This window comes from Abramis brama (genome assembly GCF_963993115.1).
Source record: "Abramis brama genome assembly, chromosome: 16".
Taxonomy (NCBI): Eukaryota; Metazoa; Chordata; class Actinopteri; order Cypriniformes; family Leuciscidae; genus Abramis; species Abramis brama.
The window spans coordinates 6,848,133-6,864,064 of NC_139978.1; the positions used below are offsets into that span (position 1 = coordinate 6,848,133).

At 39.6% G+C, this 15,932-nt stretch overlaps 1 protein-coding gene across 1 annotated transcript in view; it reads left to right on the forward strand.

The window, feature by feature from the left end:
• Nucleotides 1–15,932, forward strand: part of disp3 (dispatched RND transporter family member 3) — a 78,441-nt gene that overhangs the window by 53,908 nt on the left and 8,601 nt on the right. The window contains exons 12-19 of the mRNA XM_084086341.1: nt 542–678; nt 2,336–2,509; nt 2,699–2,825; nt 4,629–4,804; nt 6,098–6,224; nt 6,308–6,453; nt 13,718–13,877; nt 14,121–14,234. Coding sequence (XP_083942467.1) covers nt 542–678; nt 2,336–2,509; nt 2,699–2,825; nt 4,629–4,804; nt 6,098–6,224; nt 6,308–6,453; nt 13,718–13,877; nt 14,121–14,234 — 1,161 coding nt within the window. The remainder of the gene's footprint in view (nt 1–541; nt 679–2,335; nt 2,510–2,698; nt 2,826–4,628; nt 4,805–6,097; nt 6,225–6,307; nt 6,454–13,717; nt 13,878–14,120; nt 14,235–15,932) is intronic.

Here is a 15,932-nt window from a genome sequence, read left to right on the forward strand (position 1 = left end):
TGGCTGCAGTATCTAATTGAAGATATTTCACTTTGAATCGTCCCCTTACCAGTCGTAAACAAAAAAAATTGGGAGGACCATGTCATGGGCAACATATTCATATAAAACATCACCGCTTTTACGAGGCGCACACAGCTCTCTCACATTTAACTCTTTTCCTGTGAAATCACAAAATAAGATGCAAACAAATGCACCCCATTGTTGATCTACATCCACTGACATGCTGTTGCAAGTTTTATTGGTTTATAAAATAATCTATTAAATCCAAATTAACGTTTTGTGTCCATGTCTATTAGTTTTGAGGTCATAAATGCTAGTGCACTCATAAACTTTGACAAAATTCTGTTTTAGTAGAAATACAGTATATGCAAAACATAATGGCTAATACCGCCTAGCACAAAGGGTCAAGGGTTGTCAGTTGAGCTGTCAGTAAGTTTTCGCAAAAACATTATTTTAGACCTCAAGCACTACCTTTTCAAAGTTTAGGGTTGTTACGATTGTTTTTATGTTTTTGAAAGATGTCTCTTATAAAATTCTGCAGGTGGTCTCCTTACTGTCTATGTGTTTATGCTGGAGATGGGCTCAGCTGTTCCTCTATATCGCTATTCACTCAGTGCCAGTGTACCTGCACCCTGGCAAGCATCATCGGCCGGGCACGGGGATGTGCCATTCTTTCAGGTCTGTATGGCCACACACATTCACAGACACACACACACACACACACACACACACACACACACACACACACACACACACACACACACACACACACACACACACACACACACACACACAGACAAACACCAGGACTGCGTGCCGTTCAGGAGAGAATTGAGAATGCCTTTAAATTCCAGTTCCCTTTCAGTCGATCACGTTTTACGTACGTCTCCGTTCCCTCCTTCAGGGAACGAGGGCTACATACGTAACCGAGACGTTCTGTTCCTGAATATGAGTTACATTTGAATTAAGACAAATAATGCACAAATGTATTTTGGATGTTTAAATTCATAGAGTTAATTTAATTCTACTTTAAAAGCTAATTCAAAATATGAATTAATACTATGATAGCTACTAAAATATAGTATCTAAAATTTAGATACTATTTACTCATATTTTGAATGAGCTTTTATTTTAATATTTTATTTTAAGTTTTGGTAATTTTCTTAAGTGCTTTTGTAATTTTTATTAGGGGACAAGCACAGAAGGTGTGTAGGCACCTTATGTATCTGTTAGGGTTCTTATTATTTGCTTTTCCGCCATTTTGAATTTTATGAAAAACCTTTTCGAACTCCTCCTAGACCCTTGCTATGATTTTCATGAAAATCAAATTGGATCAGACCATGCTAACAAAAAGTAATGGAATTCAAGTTGATTTGTCTTACTGTTTTTTAATAACTCGCTAACGAATTTGACAAAGAGTACATCAAAGTGGATGTGAGGCTGTATGTCCGCAATGCTTTAGCATATTCACACCAAACTTGGTGTGTGATATGACAACCATAACCTGAGGCTACCTGCACAGTTTCGGCACAGTGCCACCTAGTGGTCAGGAAAAATACAAATAAATGTCTATTTTTGCTTAGAACTTCTGAACAGTTTGAGATTTGGGACAGCATGCTGAACAATATCTAATTTTCCCATGTCGGCCATTTTAGGCATAGACCATTTTGAATTTTGTTGTAAAATGCTATATTTCAGGAACGCAGTGGCGAATCATTACGAAACACGGTACGAAAATGTTAGGGGCAGCATCACCTTGTGGTCAAAAATTACAATGAAATTGCTTTTAATTTATTTTGCTTATTTTATTGAAACTGGTCTAAATAGATTCCTTAAGTCATACCGAGAACAATGATACCCATTATGCCATAGTCGGTCAAACTTGCTGTCTGCCATTTTGAATTTCCTTCAAAAACGTACTGTTGCGAAATCCTCCTACACTGTTGGTCCGATTTTCACAAAATTTGAGTCAGATCAATGACCAGTATATTTACTATACTAAGCAAAGAAAAGGAAACTATGGTTTACTCGAGCACAAACCGTTGTGTCGACAGACAGCTGTGATAAGCCATTTTCTTGAAAACATAATTGTGGTTGGCAAATGTGTTTTTCACATTGCTTATTACTTCACTACACAGACAAAAACCATAACCGCCTGTTTGCTAATGCCTCAGTGAAAAAACAAAGCTTTCAATGTACACAATCTATTGCGGCGCCTCAGGAATGCCATCAGTCCTGGCGTGTGTTTGCATCACCTCAGCACGCTTCAATTGCCCTTATAGCCCCATTCCATCTGAGCTGACAAACACTGATCGATGTGTTGTCACGGTAACAGGCCTACAGCAGTCCCCATAGCAACTTCAGCACGCGGATGACCGTGTGTGTGTCTCACGCCTATCACCCCCGCCCTCGCTGGATGCTCACACTGCGGTCATGTGACGGCAGCCGCCGCTGGAGATCAGAGTTTGAGTTCTACGTGGCTTCGGTTGAGCAGCAGCACAGCAGGCGAGTGTGATGTTCACAGATGAGCCGTGACTGATTGAAATCATTTTTATTGCTTCTCAACTGTGCAACATTTAACCCTGTATAGTCCTCAGTGCGACAGTGCCCCATTTGAACAAATCAAAATGCCTGAAAAAGATCTTGGATTATAATAATCCAGTAATTGATCTCCTGTTTGTGTATTTTTGACAGGAAGCTGTATTTTGCCCAACACACCAACAGCCCGTACCCCAGTCGTGTGTGTGAGGGGCCTCCGGGGTGTGTGTTCAGCTCTGGGCCCGACGGACCCACTCATGGCAGCTTTTACGCCCCACTTCCTGCTGGTACATGCATGGTTTTAAATGTATTTGACGTTGTGCATAATTTAAGGTTGTGGCAGAACATCCCCTTGTGAAAAAGAAGTGCGCTTAACTATTGAATGTGCACTTTCAGGACTCTTTTTCTTAATACACTTATGTATACTTAAAGTGCACTTTGCAAATTAAAAGTCTTACCTGCAGCTTTTAGTGGGCAGGAGTTATTGACACATTAGAGTGATAAAGGGACAAATGAGTAAGAAAGAGTGGGACTTGCTTGATGTTACAAAGAGTTATTAAAAGTACAATATGCCGCAAAAGAGAACTCATATTCAGTATTCGCACATTCACTGACAGGCAGCTTTCTGGGCACGGTTAAATGGTTAAATACAATAAGTATTCTCGTAAACACAGTAGGTTTATGTATTGAGTGAAGGTAAACAGAAGGGAGAATTTGATGTGTATCAATATATAGGGTACATGCATTAGCTCTTAAAGTGACAGCAGCCTAATATACTGATATACTGATCCTTAATCAAACAACAAAAGAATAAGAGAAATTCCCTCACTGCTCTTGACTGAATAACTTTTGTAGCTTTAATAAATATCAGTGTCTATTTAATTCATTCAGTGAAGACTTAAAGTCCCCCTGTGGTGAAAATCAAGCTTTTAATGTTGTTTATATGTCTATGTGGTGTTTTTAATTTGCTTTAAGACAAACCATGTGTAAATTCATAAGTCATCACCATTGCTGAGTATTTTCTCCTTAAAACTGCAGTGAACCAAAGACAGTCTCAAAAACACGGTTTGAAATCGCTGGTGTTTCTGATGTCACAAACTACCTTGTAACCAATCAGATCAACGTGTGATCGTCAACGAGTGGATCTCTGAGCTGTGAGTGAGTGGAGGCGGGGCTCATTTGCATATTCATAGAACCGCTTATGGTTCTAGACGTAGTGCACCTCAACAGCGTAGGAGAATGACTTGGAAGAGAAGAGATTGTTGAATAATGTCATTATTTTGGGGTTTATTTGCACACAAAAAGTATTCTCGTCGCTTCATAATATTAAGGTTGAACCATTGTAGTTACATGGACTATTTTAACTATGTTTTTACTACCTTTCTGGGCCTTGAAAGTTGCAATGACGCTGCTGTCATTGGAGGGACAGAAAGCTCTCAGATTTCATTGAAAAGATCTTCATTTGTGTTCCGAAGATGAACGAAGGTCTTACGGGTTTGGAACGATATAAGGGTGAGAAATTAATGACAGAATTTTCATTTTTGGTGAACTATCCCTTTAAGGCCAACTTGAGTGGGTCAAAAAAAGCACTAAATTTCAACTAATTACATTTAATATAATATTTAACTAAAATACATTTGAATTTCATTGTAATTAACTTGCAATTAAGTGTCTGAAAGCGTTACATTCAGTTTGCAATGCATTTAAGTATATTCTTTTAAAGTATATTAGTTCTGCATTAAAAAAAAAACTCTTGAATAAGTATGCTAAAGTGTACTTCTTTTTCACAAGGGTCTACACATGTATGACCTTGTAAGTACAGTAACTTAAAAATATCTACAACTGAGATCTGTTTTATGTGAGCAATGGGTAGTTGATAAATAATTTAAAATGTACTGTGTTTCTTGAAAAAATATTGGGTTCTCAAAAAAAAACAAAAAAAAAGTAGATTCATATGGCTGTGACTGAATCAATATTCCTTTGATATGCCCCAAAGTTCTGCAGGAGATGCTGGATATATTTATTTTATGACAATTTGAAAGTTGTTCTTTCTTTGCTAAGTGTCAGATGCATCTTCTGTATGTGATCAGCTCCCGCCCAGATGAAGATCTCCAGGACTTCAGGCTTTAACCCCTGCAGTGGAGGAGAATGTGGGAAACCAGCAGTGCGCCCTCTAGTGGATACCGGAGCCATGGTGTTTGTGGTGTTCGGCATACTAGGGGTCAACCGCACTCAGCGCTCAGACAACCATGTTATTGGAGACCTGGTATGACAGAATAAAACTATTTACACTATTTACAGTGCAGAAATTAAAATGTAAACTCCATTTGTGAAAATGCTTGAGAATAATCAGAACAACATCAGAATCATAGTAGCTGCGTCCCAATTTACATACACTTGCTAAATAGTTTGATATCAGGATTAGTTTGTCCCAAATCAGGTAAAAAGTATGAATCTGTGCATGCTTTGAAACATTTCCCATTACTTTGAATACCAATGAATGAAGGGCACCAAAAAACTGCTTCTTATTTTATATCATGATCAATGTCACAGATTTACTCTAGAAAGTGATTTAGAACCTTAACCCTATAAAGCCTACTGTATATTGTATTTGATGCACAGATTTCTAAGATGTCTTAATTATGAACCTGATCATAGCTTTACTGAATAACCTGGTGTACACAATCTACTACCTTCTGTCGTCTGATTGATAGTTTAGACTTTTTTAGAATGTAAAAGGCCTTTTAGTATAATTGTAAAAATGTCCCACTTTAGCTCGTGGTTCACGTGTCTTTTTGCTGTGAAATCTTTACAGATTTTTCTAAAGTAAATGTAGGAATAACTTTTATATTGTAAGTAATATTTCAAGATGAACAACTTAGGTTTAGTTGTTTATCCATCCATCTTTTTTTTGTTGGAAATATGAATATCAAATATAATACATCAGGCTTTTGAGGAACATTTATTTGTTCATCTCTCAGACATTATATTAAATTGCATTATGTTTTAAAACTACAGAGCTTTGATCATAAAACTAAGCATTTAAATATCATCTTACTAAGACATATTATTGGGAGATACAGAGTGATGCATTTTATATAGTTAATAATAATAATTTTTAAGTAGTCTCTATTATGTTATTATTGATTTACATTACAAGCTATCAGAATTTCATCTTCCTTTTTGGCCATATAAATATCAGCAACTGCACTAAATTGAATATTTGACTTAGTTTGCTTGTTTTTTGTTTTTCTCGAGTTTGAGCTTCATATTCTCACTATATCATACTATATGAGCCATAAAAGCCTGATGTATCAAATAATACTTTGTCTAAAAATTCATTAAATGGTTCTATATAAAAAAAGGACTTTTATTTTACATGTCAGGATTTACAGTTTTTTTTATTATTATTGTTTTAAATTATATTCAGGTTTGAATGGAAAAAAACCCCTGATTTTTAATGTCGTCTCAGTCTGCACATTGTACATTGATTGATTTCCTTTGAAGCTGATTTATGAATTATTAATTGAGTGATTATTGACGTTCCTCCCCCTCAAAGGGTAGTGTGATCTATGATCCAGACTTTGATGTTTTTAATGAGATCGGGCACTTGTGCAAGCTGTGCAAAGCCATCAGTGCCAATGCCAAGCTGGTGAAGCCCGGTGGAGCTCAGTGTTTGCCATCAGGTGAGGGAGAATCATCCACGAGTTCTTCTCATATACCCTTTCAGTCGGTCATAGTTTTACCACGTTGCGTTTCTCTCTTTCAGGAAACAGCCTCACATCCATTCTGCCCTTACTTCACCCGGAGTGTCACTCTCTCCCCGAGCCCAACCTCTTGCCTGGCCAGCTATCCCATGGTGCAGTGGGCATGCAGGGCGGGAGAGTGCACTGGATCTCTATGGCTTTTGAATCAGTAAGTTCACTATGGCATTTCAATAGTTTACACAAAAATGTCGTGTCATTTTATGGTGCATTTTCCCCTTCTAGAGAGTGTGACAGCCAGTGTTGGGGAGAGTTATTTTTAAAGGTATAACAAATTACATTACTTAAAAAGTAATATTATGTTACTTTTGTGTTACTTTTTATCACTTGGACTCGCTCGCTCGCTTCCAGGTCTTTGTATTGGTAATGTATTTTAACACAGTAATGTATTCAACAACATAGCCTATATAACATACTCCTTGATTTTCTTTTAAAAACACATTTACAATATTATTATATTCTGCCCACTTAGAATATTTCCTGACCACTACAGCTTCGCCATACAAAATATCTCTTAAAATCCCCCTGGGGTAAAATATTTTTTAATGTTGTTTATATGTCTATGTGGTGTTTTTAATATGCTTTAAGACAAACCATGTGCAAATTCATAAGTCAATACCAACACCATTGCTGAGTATTTTCTACTTAAAACTGCAGTGAACCAAAGACAGTCTCAAAAACACAGTTTGAAATCGCTGGTGTTTCTGACGTCACAAACTACATTATAACCAATCAGGTCAACATGCCGGCGGGCTTTGGAATATCATTACCAGCAAACTAGCAGGGGAGTCTCGAGAGATGCCAGGTTATCCCAGTATATTTTTTTGTTGATATGAAAAAATCGGGTAGATTTAGCAATATAGCGGGTGTATGATGTATATTACGATGTTATGATGAACTATATGCCTTTCTCCACTGACGTTCTAAGTTGTTCAAAGTGTTTCTGATGATTGTTAGAAGGCAGACTGAGATGGCGAACGGGAACATGGTTTGTGTAACATTAGCAACACATTATTGGCTGTTTGATAACATACTCAAGCAAAAGGCTAATCATATTAATTACCGTTATGTGTCCGACGTTTCAAAAAAGAGCAATAACATTGTGCTGCGTTTACCTCAGTAGGTTGGCCAAATGGATCTGTGATCTGGCGTGAGTGAGTGGAGGCGGGGCTAATTAGCATAATCATGTTTCCACGTATACTACTGTAAATGAAGCAAGGGAGTAGAGTTACATTCAAGCTATTCTAAGCATGAATAATTTTTTTTCAAGGAAAAAACTTTTAAATATGTCATTTTGGTGATCAAAGATGAATTTTAAGGGATAAAATTATTGACTACAGGGGGACTTTAACATTACGGGTTATATTACCTATACCTACCCTCAACAACTGAATGCCATGCTGTGTTTGGGATTCAAACAAATAGCATATCCATAACATGGTACCATTTATAGACCGAGAGCTGAAGAGTAATATTCAGAGAAAAAAACTTGTTTTTAAGAGGTTTTGAAGGAGAGAAGGGAGGATGCTTGTGTCACATTCACCGTCTGTCATCATCCTGTTCACTACAGTTCCCAGAATCCTCCTTGTCTCCACACCTGAACTCACTCCCTCAATTACCCACCTGTTCATCGTTATCATCATCTGCATCACCTGTCTTGTGTTCATCTGTGTCTGTATTTAGTTCCCCTCCTCACTCATGTCTTAGTCGGTTATTATTTGTGCACCAGCACACTGTTTCTTGTTTGTTTTGAGTTACTGCCATTTAATAAACCTTTGTTATTTTTGTACTTCGCTTGGCTTGTCTCCTTCCTCAACCCGGACCTGACAGAATAACCGACCACATCATGAGCTGGGAGCTCACTGGACAGATCGCGGCTTTGGCTCGGGATAGCCGCGATCTGTTGCATCACACCAGTCCAGCCGAGCCTGCACTTCACGCCATTCCAGCCGAGCCTGCACTTCACACCATTCCAGCCGAGCCTGCACTTCACGCCAGTCCAGCCGCGCTTGCACTTCACGCCAGTCCAGTCGAGCCTGTACTTCACGCCAGTCCAGCCGAGCCCACACTTCACGCCAGATCTGCCGAAGCCAAGGCAGTTCGCGTCATGCCCGCCGCGCCTGAGATTGAGAGCGTCATACCTGCCGAGCCTGAGCCAGTTGTTGGCCTAGAGCGGCCAGATCCAGTTCCGAGTCCAGTTCCGAGTCCAGCCGAGCCCGCACTTCACGCCAGATCTGCCGAAGCCAAGGCAGTTCGCGTCATGCTCGCCTAGCCTGAGACAGTTGTTGGCCCAGAGAGTCCCGAGTCCAGTCCCGAGTCCAGTCCCGAGTCCAGTCCCGAGTCCAGTCCCGAGTCCAGTCCCGAGTCCAGTCCCGAGTCCAGTCCCGAGTCCAGTCCCGAGTCCAGTCCCGAGTCCAGTCCCGAGTCCAGTCCCGAGTCCAGTCCCGAGTCCAGTCCCGAGTCCAGTCCCGAGTCCAGTCCCCGCCTGCCCTGTCAAGCAAGAGCCAGAGCCAGTCTTCCCAAAGGCGTTTTCACCGCTGGTCCCGTCTAACACGGAGCCCTCTTCGCCGCTGATCCTGCCCAGCTCAGAACCCTCTTCGCCGCTGGTCCTGCCCAGCTCAAAGACTTCTTCACCCCTGGTCCTGTCCAGCCCAGAGTCGCCTTCACCCCCCGTCTCATCCAGTCTTGAACCAGAGCCTGATAATTTCCCCAAGAAAGTTTTTTTTTTGGGGGGGGGGCTATAAGTCCTCTGGGGGGACCGTGGAGGCCTCACCGACACGGTTCCCAATGCCGTCCTGGCCACCTGAAGGGTCTTCTCCGCCATGGCCGCCCGAAGGGTCCTCACCGCCATGGTCACCTGAAGGGTCTTCTTCGCCATGGCCGCCCGAAGGGTCCTCACCGCCATGGGCACCTGAAGGGTCTTGACCGCCATGGCCGTCCGAAGGGTCCTCACCGCCATGGTCACCTGAAGGGTCTTGACTGCCATGGCCGTCCGAAGGGCCTGCTTCGCCATGGCCACCTCCTCGTCCTGCACCACCGTGGCGGCGATACCATCCTGGAGTCTCCTGTCTGTCATCTCTCTGTTCACCCTTCGGTCACAGACTCCAGCATGCCCAACCCCCCTCCCGTGTTCTGCCTTCTACGGCGCGGGTCGCGCCTAGCGGGAGGGGGGAGTAATGTCACATTCACCGTCTGTCATCGTCCTGTTCACTACAGTTCCCAGAATCCTCCTTGTTTCCACACCTGAACTCACTCCCTCAATTACCCACCTGTTCATCGTTATCATCATCTGCATCACCTGTCTTGTGTTCATCTGTGTCTGTATTTAGTTCCCCTCCTCACTCATGTCTTAGTCGGTTATTGTTTGTGCACCAGCACACTGTTTCTTGTTTGTTTTGAGTTACCTCCATTTAATAAACCTTTGTTATTTTTGTACTTCGCTTGGCTTGTCTCCTTCCTCAACCCGGACCTGACAGCTTGACGGATGTCTTGAGGAAGAGCATTTCACAACCTGGGAGCCACAACACTGAAAGACCTGGCTCCCATAGTCACCAGACTAAACTTAGGCGTGACTAACTATCCCAAAGCATAAGGGGTGAACAGGAGCATAAGGCTGAAGTAAATCAGATAAATATGTAGGACCAAGATGCAGGACCAAGGTTATGAAGAGTTTTGTAAGTGAGGATTAGTACCTTGAAGTTTATACGCAAGAAACCCGAAGCCAATGAAGGTGACAGAGGATTGGAGTTATGTGCTCATTCTTTCTTGTGTGAGTGATCAAGCGGGCTGCAGAGTTTTAAACATATTGGAATCGTTTGATATTTTTAGCTGAAAGGCCATAATGAAGTGAGTTACAGTAGTTGAGATGTGACAAAGCCATGTACAACAGTTTCAGCACCCTGCTGACTGAGAAAGAATCGAATACGAGAGAGACTGTATTACATATAGGTGGAAAAAAGCAAAATGTGGAAAATGTGCTTTTTAAATGAAAACCAATGTGATTATTAAATGAAAGAGTGGAATCAATGAGAACTCCAAGATTTTGAACTGTCATAGAGGGCATTATCAAGTCACCATCCAAATCTATCAGGTGACCAGATGGTTTCAACTGCTGATAGATTTGACCTGAGTTAAATTTGAGGTAATTTGCCTCCAGTCAAAGCTTGAGTTCCTTGATGCAAGTTGTTAATGTAGGCGGAGGAAACACTGAGGTGGGAGGTGTGCTAAAATAAATCTGAATGTCATCAGCAGTGGAAGATTAACCCATAGCGTTTGATTATTTTTCCAATTGGTAACATATAAATAGTGAAAAGAAGAGGGCCCAAGACAGAACCTTGAGTTAACCTTGATTTGTGCTTCTGGTAACAAATTGTTGCCTCCCTGTCAAATAGGAGGAAAACCAGACAAAGGCTGTGCCAGTAATTCCAATTGCTGATCGAACTGCATTAAGAGCTTCCATATACTGCTGAATGTGTTCAGTATATGCCAAGGAGTGAACAATAAGGCCAGTTTTCTTATAAAAGCTTTCTAGATGGCAGCCCTTGGTTTTCATTTCCCTAAGCTCAGTGTTGAACTGAGGAGAAGTGCAAGAGGATGGAACATATCTTGATTTTAAGGGAGCATACTGATTCAAAGTAGAAATACTTTCATCATATACATTAATGTATTCTGCACTGGGAAGACTGAAACAGGCAGAAAGTATTATAAGTATATAGTATTATATATAATTTCAGGAAGACGGTAGACTAGTATTATAAGCAGGGGAGAGTGACCCGTGATTTTAAATGCCAAATATTCAAATGATGTCACATCATGAAAAGCAGACAGCTCAATATGAAGACTCTGATGATAGACCACCACCAGACCACCACCCCCGCCTCCAATTCGGGGCTTAGTCAAAATACTGAAACCAGGAGGAGAGCGCAAATTGAGTTCAACAAAGTCATTTAATGTTTGCCAGGCTTCTGTGAGCATCAGCATATCACAGTTATTATCAGAAATTAGGTCTCGGAGAACCAGTTAATGAACGAGTGTTGAGTAGGGCAAAATTCCCACACTGCTGGACACTCTTGTTAAGCACAGAGTCATTTCTGATCTTTTCTAGTGGCCTTAGAGAGGATAAGCGAGCTCCGCGATGTCTGTACGTAGAAGATGACTTCCGTGTGCTTAATCTGTGAGTCCAGATAGAGGGAATAGAAGCAGGCGAAGTGCAGTTCTTTTTGATAAATACAATAGAACGTGATAGGCCTACATTCTAGGATAGCTGTTCATGAGTAGTTTAAAAAGCTTTCTAATTTATGTTGGTGCAGGACAATGTTTTCTCCTTTTCATCAGTCTTTTTAGTTATTGGCTGTTTTAGATCACGCTTGACTTTCTCCATAGCGTTTTAAAGAGGTACATTCTCAAATGGGTCGAAGCCTCTTTCTATTAAATCTATCTGGAATCGTGAATTATCTGATTTTAATTTATCTGTCGACTGGGAGAGGGTGTGGTCTAATCTAATCTTAACTTTAAAAATTTGGCTCATCGTTTTATTCATTTCAAAATCATCCATAGGGCATACATAAATCCTTACAAGAGGTTCAAAATGAAACTGCAATCAGCCTATAACTGCCATATCTGTAACACTTTATCATCAGGTACTTTTCTTCATTGGGAGTGTCCAATTGTTGTCAACCTATGGACTAATGTAAACTTGGTTTTGTCCTCTTTACTACAAATTGATTATATGTCTAATCCGGGTTTATGTCTTCTCAATGATGATTCTGGTCTCTGTATAAGTTCATTGCAAAAGAGAATGTTGTTTGCTGGGTTTACAGCTGCAAAGAAGACAATAATACAGGACTGGTTTACTGGTTTTTTATGTGTGCAAAAACATATTGGATTCCTAGCTTACATAAAAAGTGACTTGTGAATGTACAACAGCACGAATTAACAAGGCTAAACCTAGTACCATTGATGCATAGCAATGTTTTTCTTCCAACATATTGGACTATATAAAGGAATGACTATATAAGGTTTTTTTTTTTTTTACTCTTTCATATTGTTAAATTATGGATAATATGTCTGTTGCTCCCCCTTCCCTGTCTGATTGTTTGAATGGATGTTATTTCTAAACTGTCATTTTGATCACAAAAAAGAATTCAAATGGGTCGCAGATTTGATCATCAGAGAAATGGCTCGCGCAAATCTTGGGCGCGCTGGTGATTCGTGCTCCACTAAACAATTGGGCTTCAGTCATATTGCACAGATAATTGGTCCATTCAGTTTGGCTTATAAAAGCTCAGAAGTAGCGCTGTATACAATTCATTAATAACCTGATTCTATGTTTCGGTGCAGGTGGTCAGAGTACTGGCAACATGTGAGAAGTGCTAATACGCAAGAAAAAGTGAGGGTACTTAAAATAAAGAAGTGCCAGGGGCGTTTCCTCTGAGGAGGCAAGGGAGGCAGTGCCTCCTCAAAAAATGAGAACAATTAGAAAATAATCCATATTATAAAAATAAAACAATGCAAATATTACGAAACGTGACATTACAAAGTGTATAAATCACAGTTTTTTTCTAAAGTAACACTAAAGTAGCCCATTGAGTTTTAACAAACCATGCACTGGGTTTGGCAGGGGGTAATTGAGACTGAATGGGGGAAAGTCACGTAAGAGAAGGCAATGCCTCAATCGCACTATGATTGGATATGATTGGTTATGATTGGTTTGTGCGATAAATTCGCCTCTTGTTTTCATGCCCATTCACAAATCATTCTGAATGAACAACATTATGGCGTTAATGGAAGACTGATTAAAAAGTAAGTAAACAAACACACTTAGATATCACTGCTTTATGTCACGTCAAAATCAAACTTGAAATGTCCTAAAAACATGACGACTGTGGGTTTTTTTTTAGTAAGCAATCAGCTTGGTGAAATTAAAGGTCATCTTCATGTCTGTGAACAGTTGTTTATCGAGCTTGATGACTGAAAATAAGTTGACTATTAAAAAGAACAGCTGAACATCATTCACTAATAAAAAATAATAAATTGTTACCGCCTTTAATTATAATTTTGGAATAGATGTAAAAATGCTTAAAAAGCAAAACTGATGAGATTTATACTTTAACGTAAAAATCTAAAATAGAATTATATTTAGTTTCTTTTTATTTTATTTTTTAATGTAGGCCTAATGTAATGTTTATTTAAGCTGGAGAATGTGACAACATTAAGTGTAAATGGGACATGAATATTGTCATTTAATTAAAAAAAACTAAACTAAACAAAAAAACTGTGAGGACTCCGCCTCCTCATTTCAGAACACCCCTGCAACACGTGGTGACAGCATCATTTTCAATACTTGATGTCATACTCCAGGTTATTAAGAATTTTAATGCAACTCTTTCTTCATTTTCATTGTCTCTATAATTCAGACCACCTACAAGGGAAAGTCTTCGTTTCAGACTCACTCTGATTTCCTGCAATGGGAGAGTTTCCTGCAGAAGCAGCTCGCCTCACTTCCAACGTCGTCTGCCTTGAGACGAGGCTTCCAGACCTGCCAACACTGGAAACAGATCTTCATGGAAATTATAGGCAAGAGAGCAAAAATAGAACGTGGCAAAGACAGAAACCAGCTTTGATAAAAATGGCTCTGCTTGAACAAATGAGCAATTTAAGAGTGATTAGTGATTAGGCGCAGACATCATTAACATGAGTGCTCATTAACCTCACTCTCAACCAATGACGATAATGAATCTGCATTCAGATTCTCTATTTATATGACGTTTAACATGGGTAGACTCCCTCCCTGAACTCCTCTTTATGCACTTACTGTAGGTGTAGAGAGCGCCCTCTACAGTCTCCTGCTGTCACTTGCCATCTGCATCGCAGCAGTAGCTGTGTTTACTGCACATCCACTTCTGCTGCTGCCAATCCTACTGAGCATTCTGGGTATGTCATACCTTTGCAAACATTCAGTCACTGCACAAAATATTAATATTAATATTATTTTTGTTAGTTTATCATTTCAGCCCAAAAATCACAGGAAGAAAATGAAGCCTACAATTTACTAATATTGTAATAGTGTACACATGCTTGGAAAATAACACTGATTACAGTGCATGAGAATCATTGAGAATAATGAGAATTCCAAAAAAAAAAGATGCATTACTGCAGATGTGCTTATAATAGCAATTAGTCACAATTAAAAAAAAAAAAAATCTAAAGAGGTCTAAAAATTAATTCATTTTTTTTTTAAGATAGATCATTTCATTATTTTTACATGAAATGATTTACATTATCCCCTTGAAATAGTTTACCACCATTTTTTATGGCCAACTAATTTTCATTGAGGATAATTAAATGCTGCGTCTCCTTTTGGACGGAGTCATCAAATGCCTTTTTCTTTAATTCTGTTGAATTTAATTGACTCATGTTATATGTACTGATGGTGAAAATCATTGCCTTTGAAATGTGCAGCTCTTTTCCCATCTCATTTATATGTTAATACAATATGCCAGACATGAACATAATTTAACTTTCAACCAGGAATATTATCACTAGTGATTACTCAGACTGAACGAATATACAAATTATGTGAAATGAAAAGAGACTCTGAAAATCATCCCACTTTTATGTCCAGCTAAACAAGGAAATAGATTTCAAAAATGTGCAATGATGCTTGAATTCAAGTAGAGGAAGGAATAAAAACAGTGAAAAGGACAAAAACAGAACCAGAGTGTTTATGAGCTGTTTAAAGAAGACCTATTATGCATTTTTTTCTTTTTTTTTAGTTTGTAATGTTACTGTTTGAGAATGAAAAAGTTCTGCAAAGTTACAAAGCACAGTATCACTTCAAAGGGAGTTCTTCTTTATATTAGTGTCACTGTTTCTGAACTCCCTGAAACTCCTCTATAGTAGTCTTGAGTTTTCTTCCGGGAACGAACACCTCACAATATTCGTTATTTAACTAATTCCCACCCAAGGCAAAACTCTTTTTGAGTTATTTAGTGTGTTAAAACTCACGGTTATATGGCGTGGCGTGACATTTCTGTAACACGCTTGAAGCAGTTGACAAATCCCAACTCGCTGGTGCAGCTGACCAATCAGAGCACATTGTGCTTTCCAGAAGGAGGGGCTTCATAGAGACCGAACTAATTGTCGAGAACGACGTCAGGTGCAGGTGAAGGAGTAATAACTTCTGCTGATTAATCTATTCAATATCTCCAAGAATCTGCTGTAATGAAGCCCCTTTCGGCGATCGGATCACAAGTGTACCAAGCTAAATACAGGTGTAAACAGGATCTAAAATGTTTTGAGCCTGTCCACTTTCGACCACTTCGGCCTTGTTTACACCTGGTATTAAGATCCGTTTTGGTCGATCGGATCACAAGTAGATGAGGGAGACACATTCCCGTTACACCTGGTGTTTTAATCCGTCTCTTCTGTCCACTTTCATCTACTTCTGTCCTGATTTCTTCGAGGGGAGGGTCTATGGGTGGGTAAATGTATGGGATTTTTCAGATCTTTTGATCAAATGGACAAAATAAGCTCACACAATTTACATATGAACGCACCCGGAGACGACAGAAAAACACACAAACTTTAGTTTCTGCTCTGACAGCTTTGAGATCAGCCAAACGCTGTGAG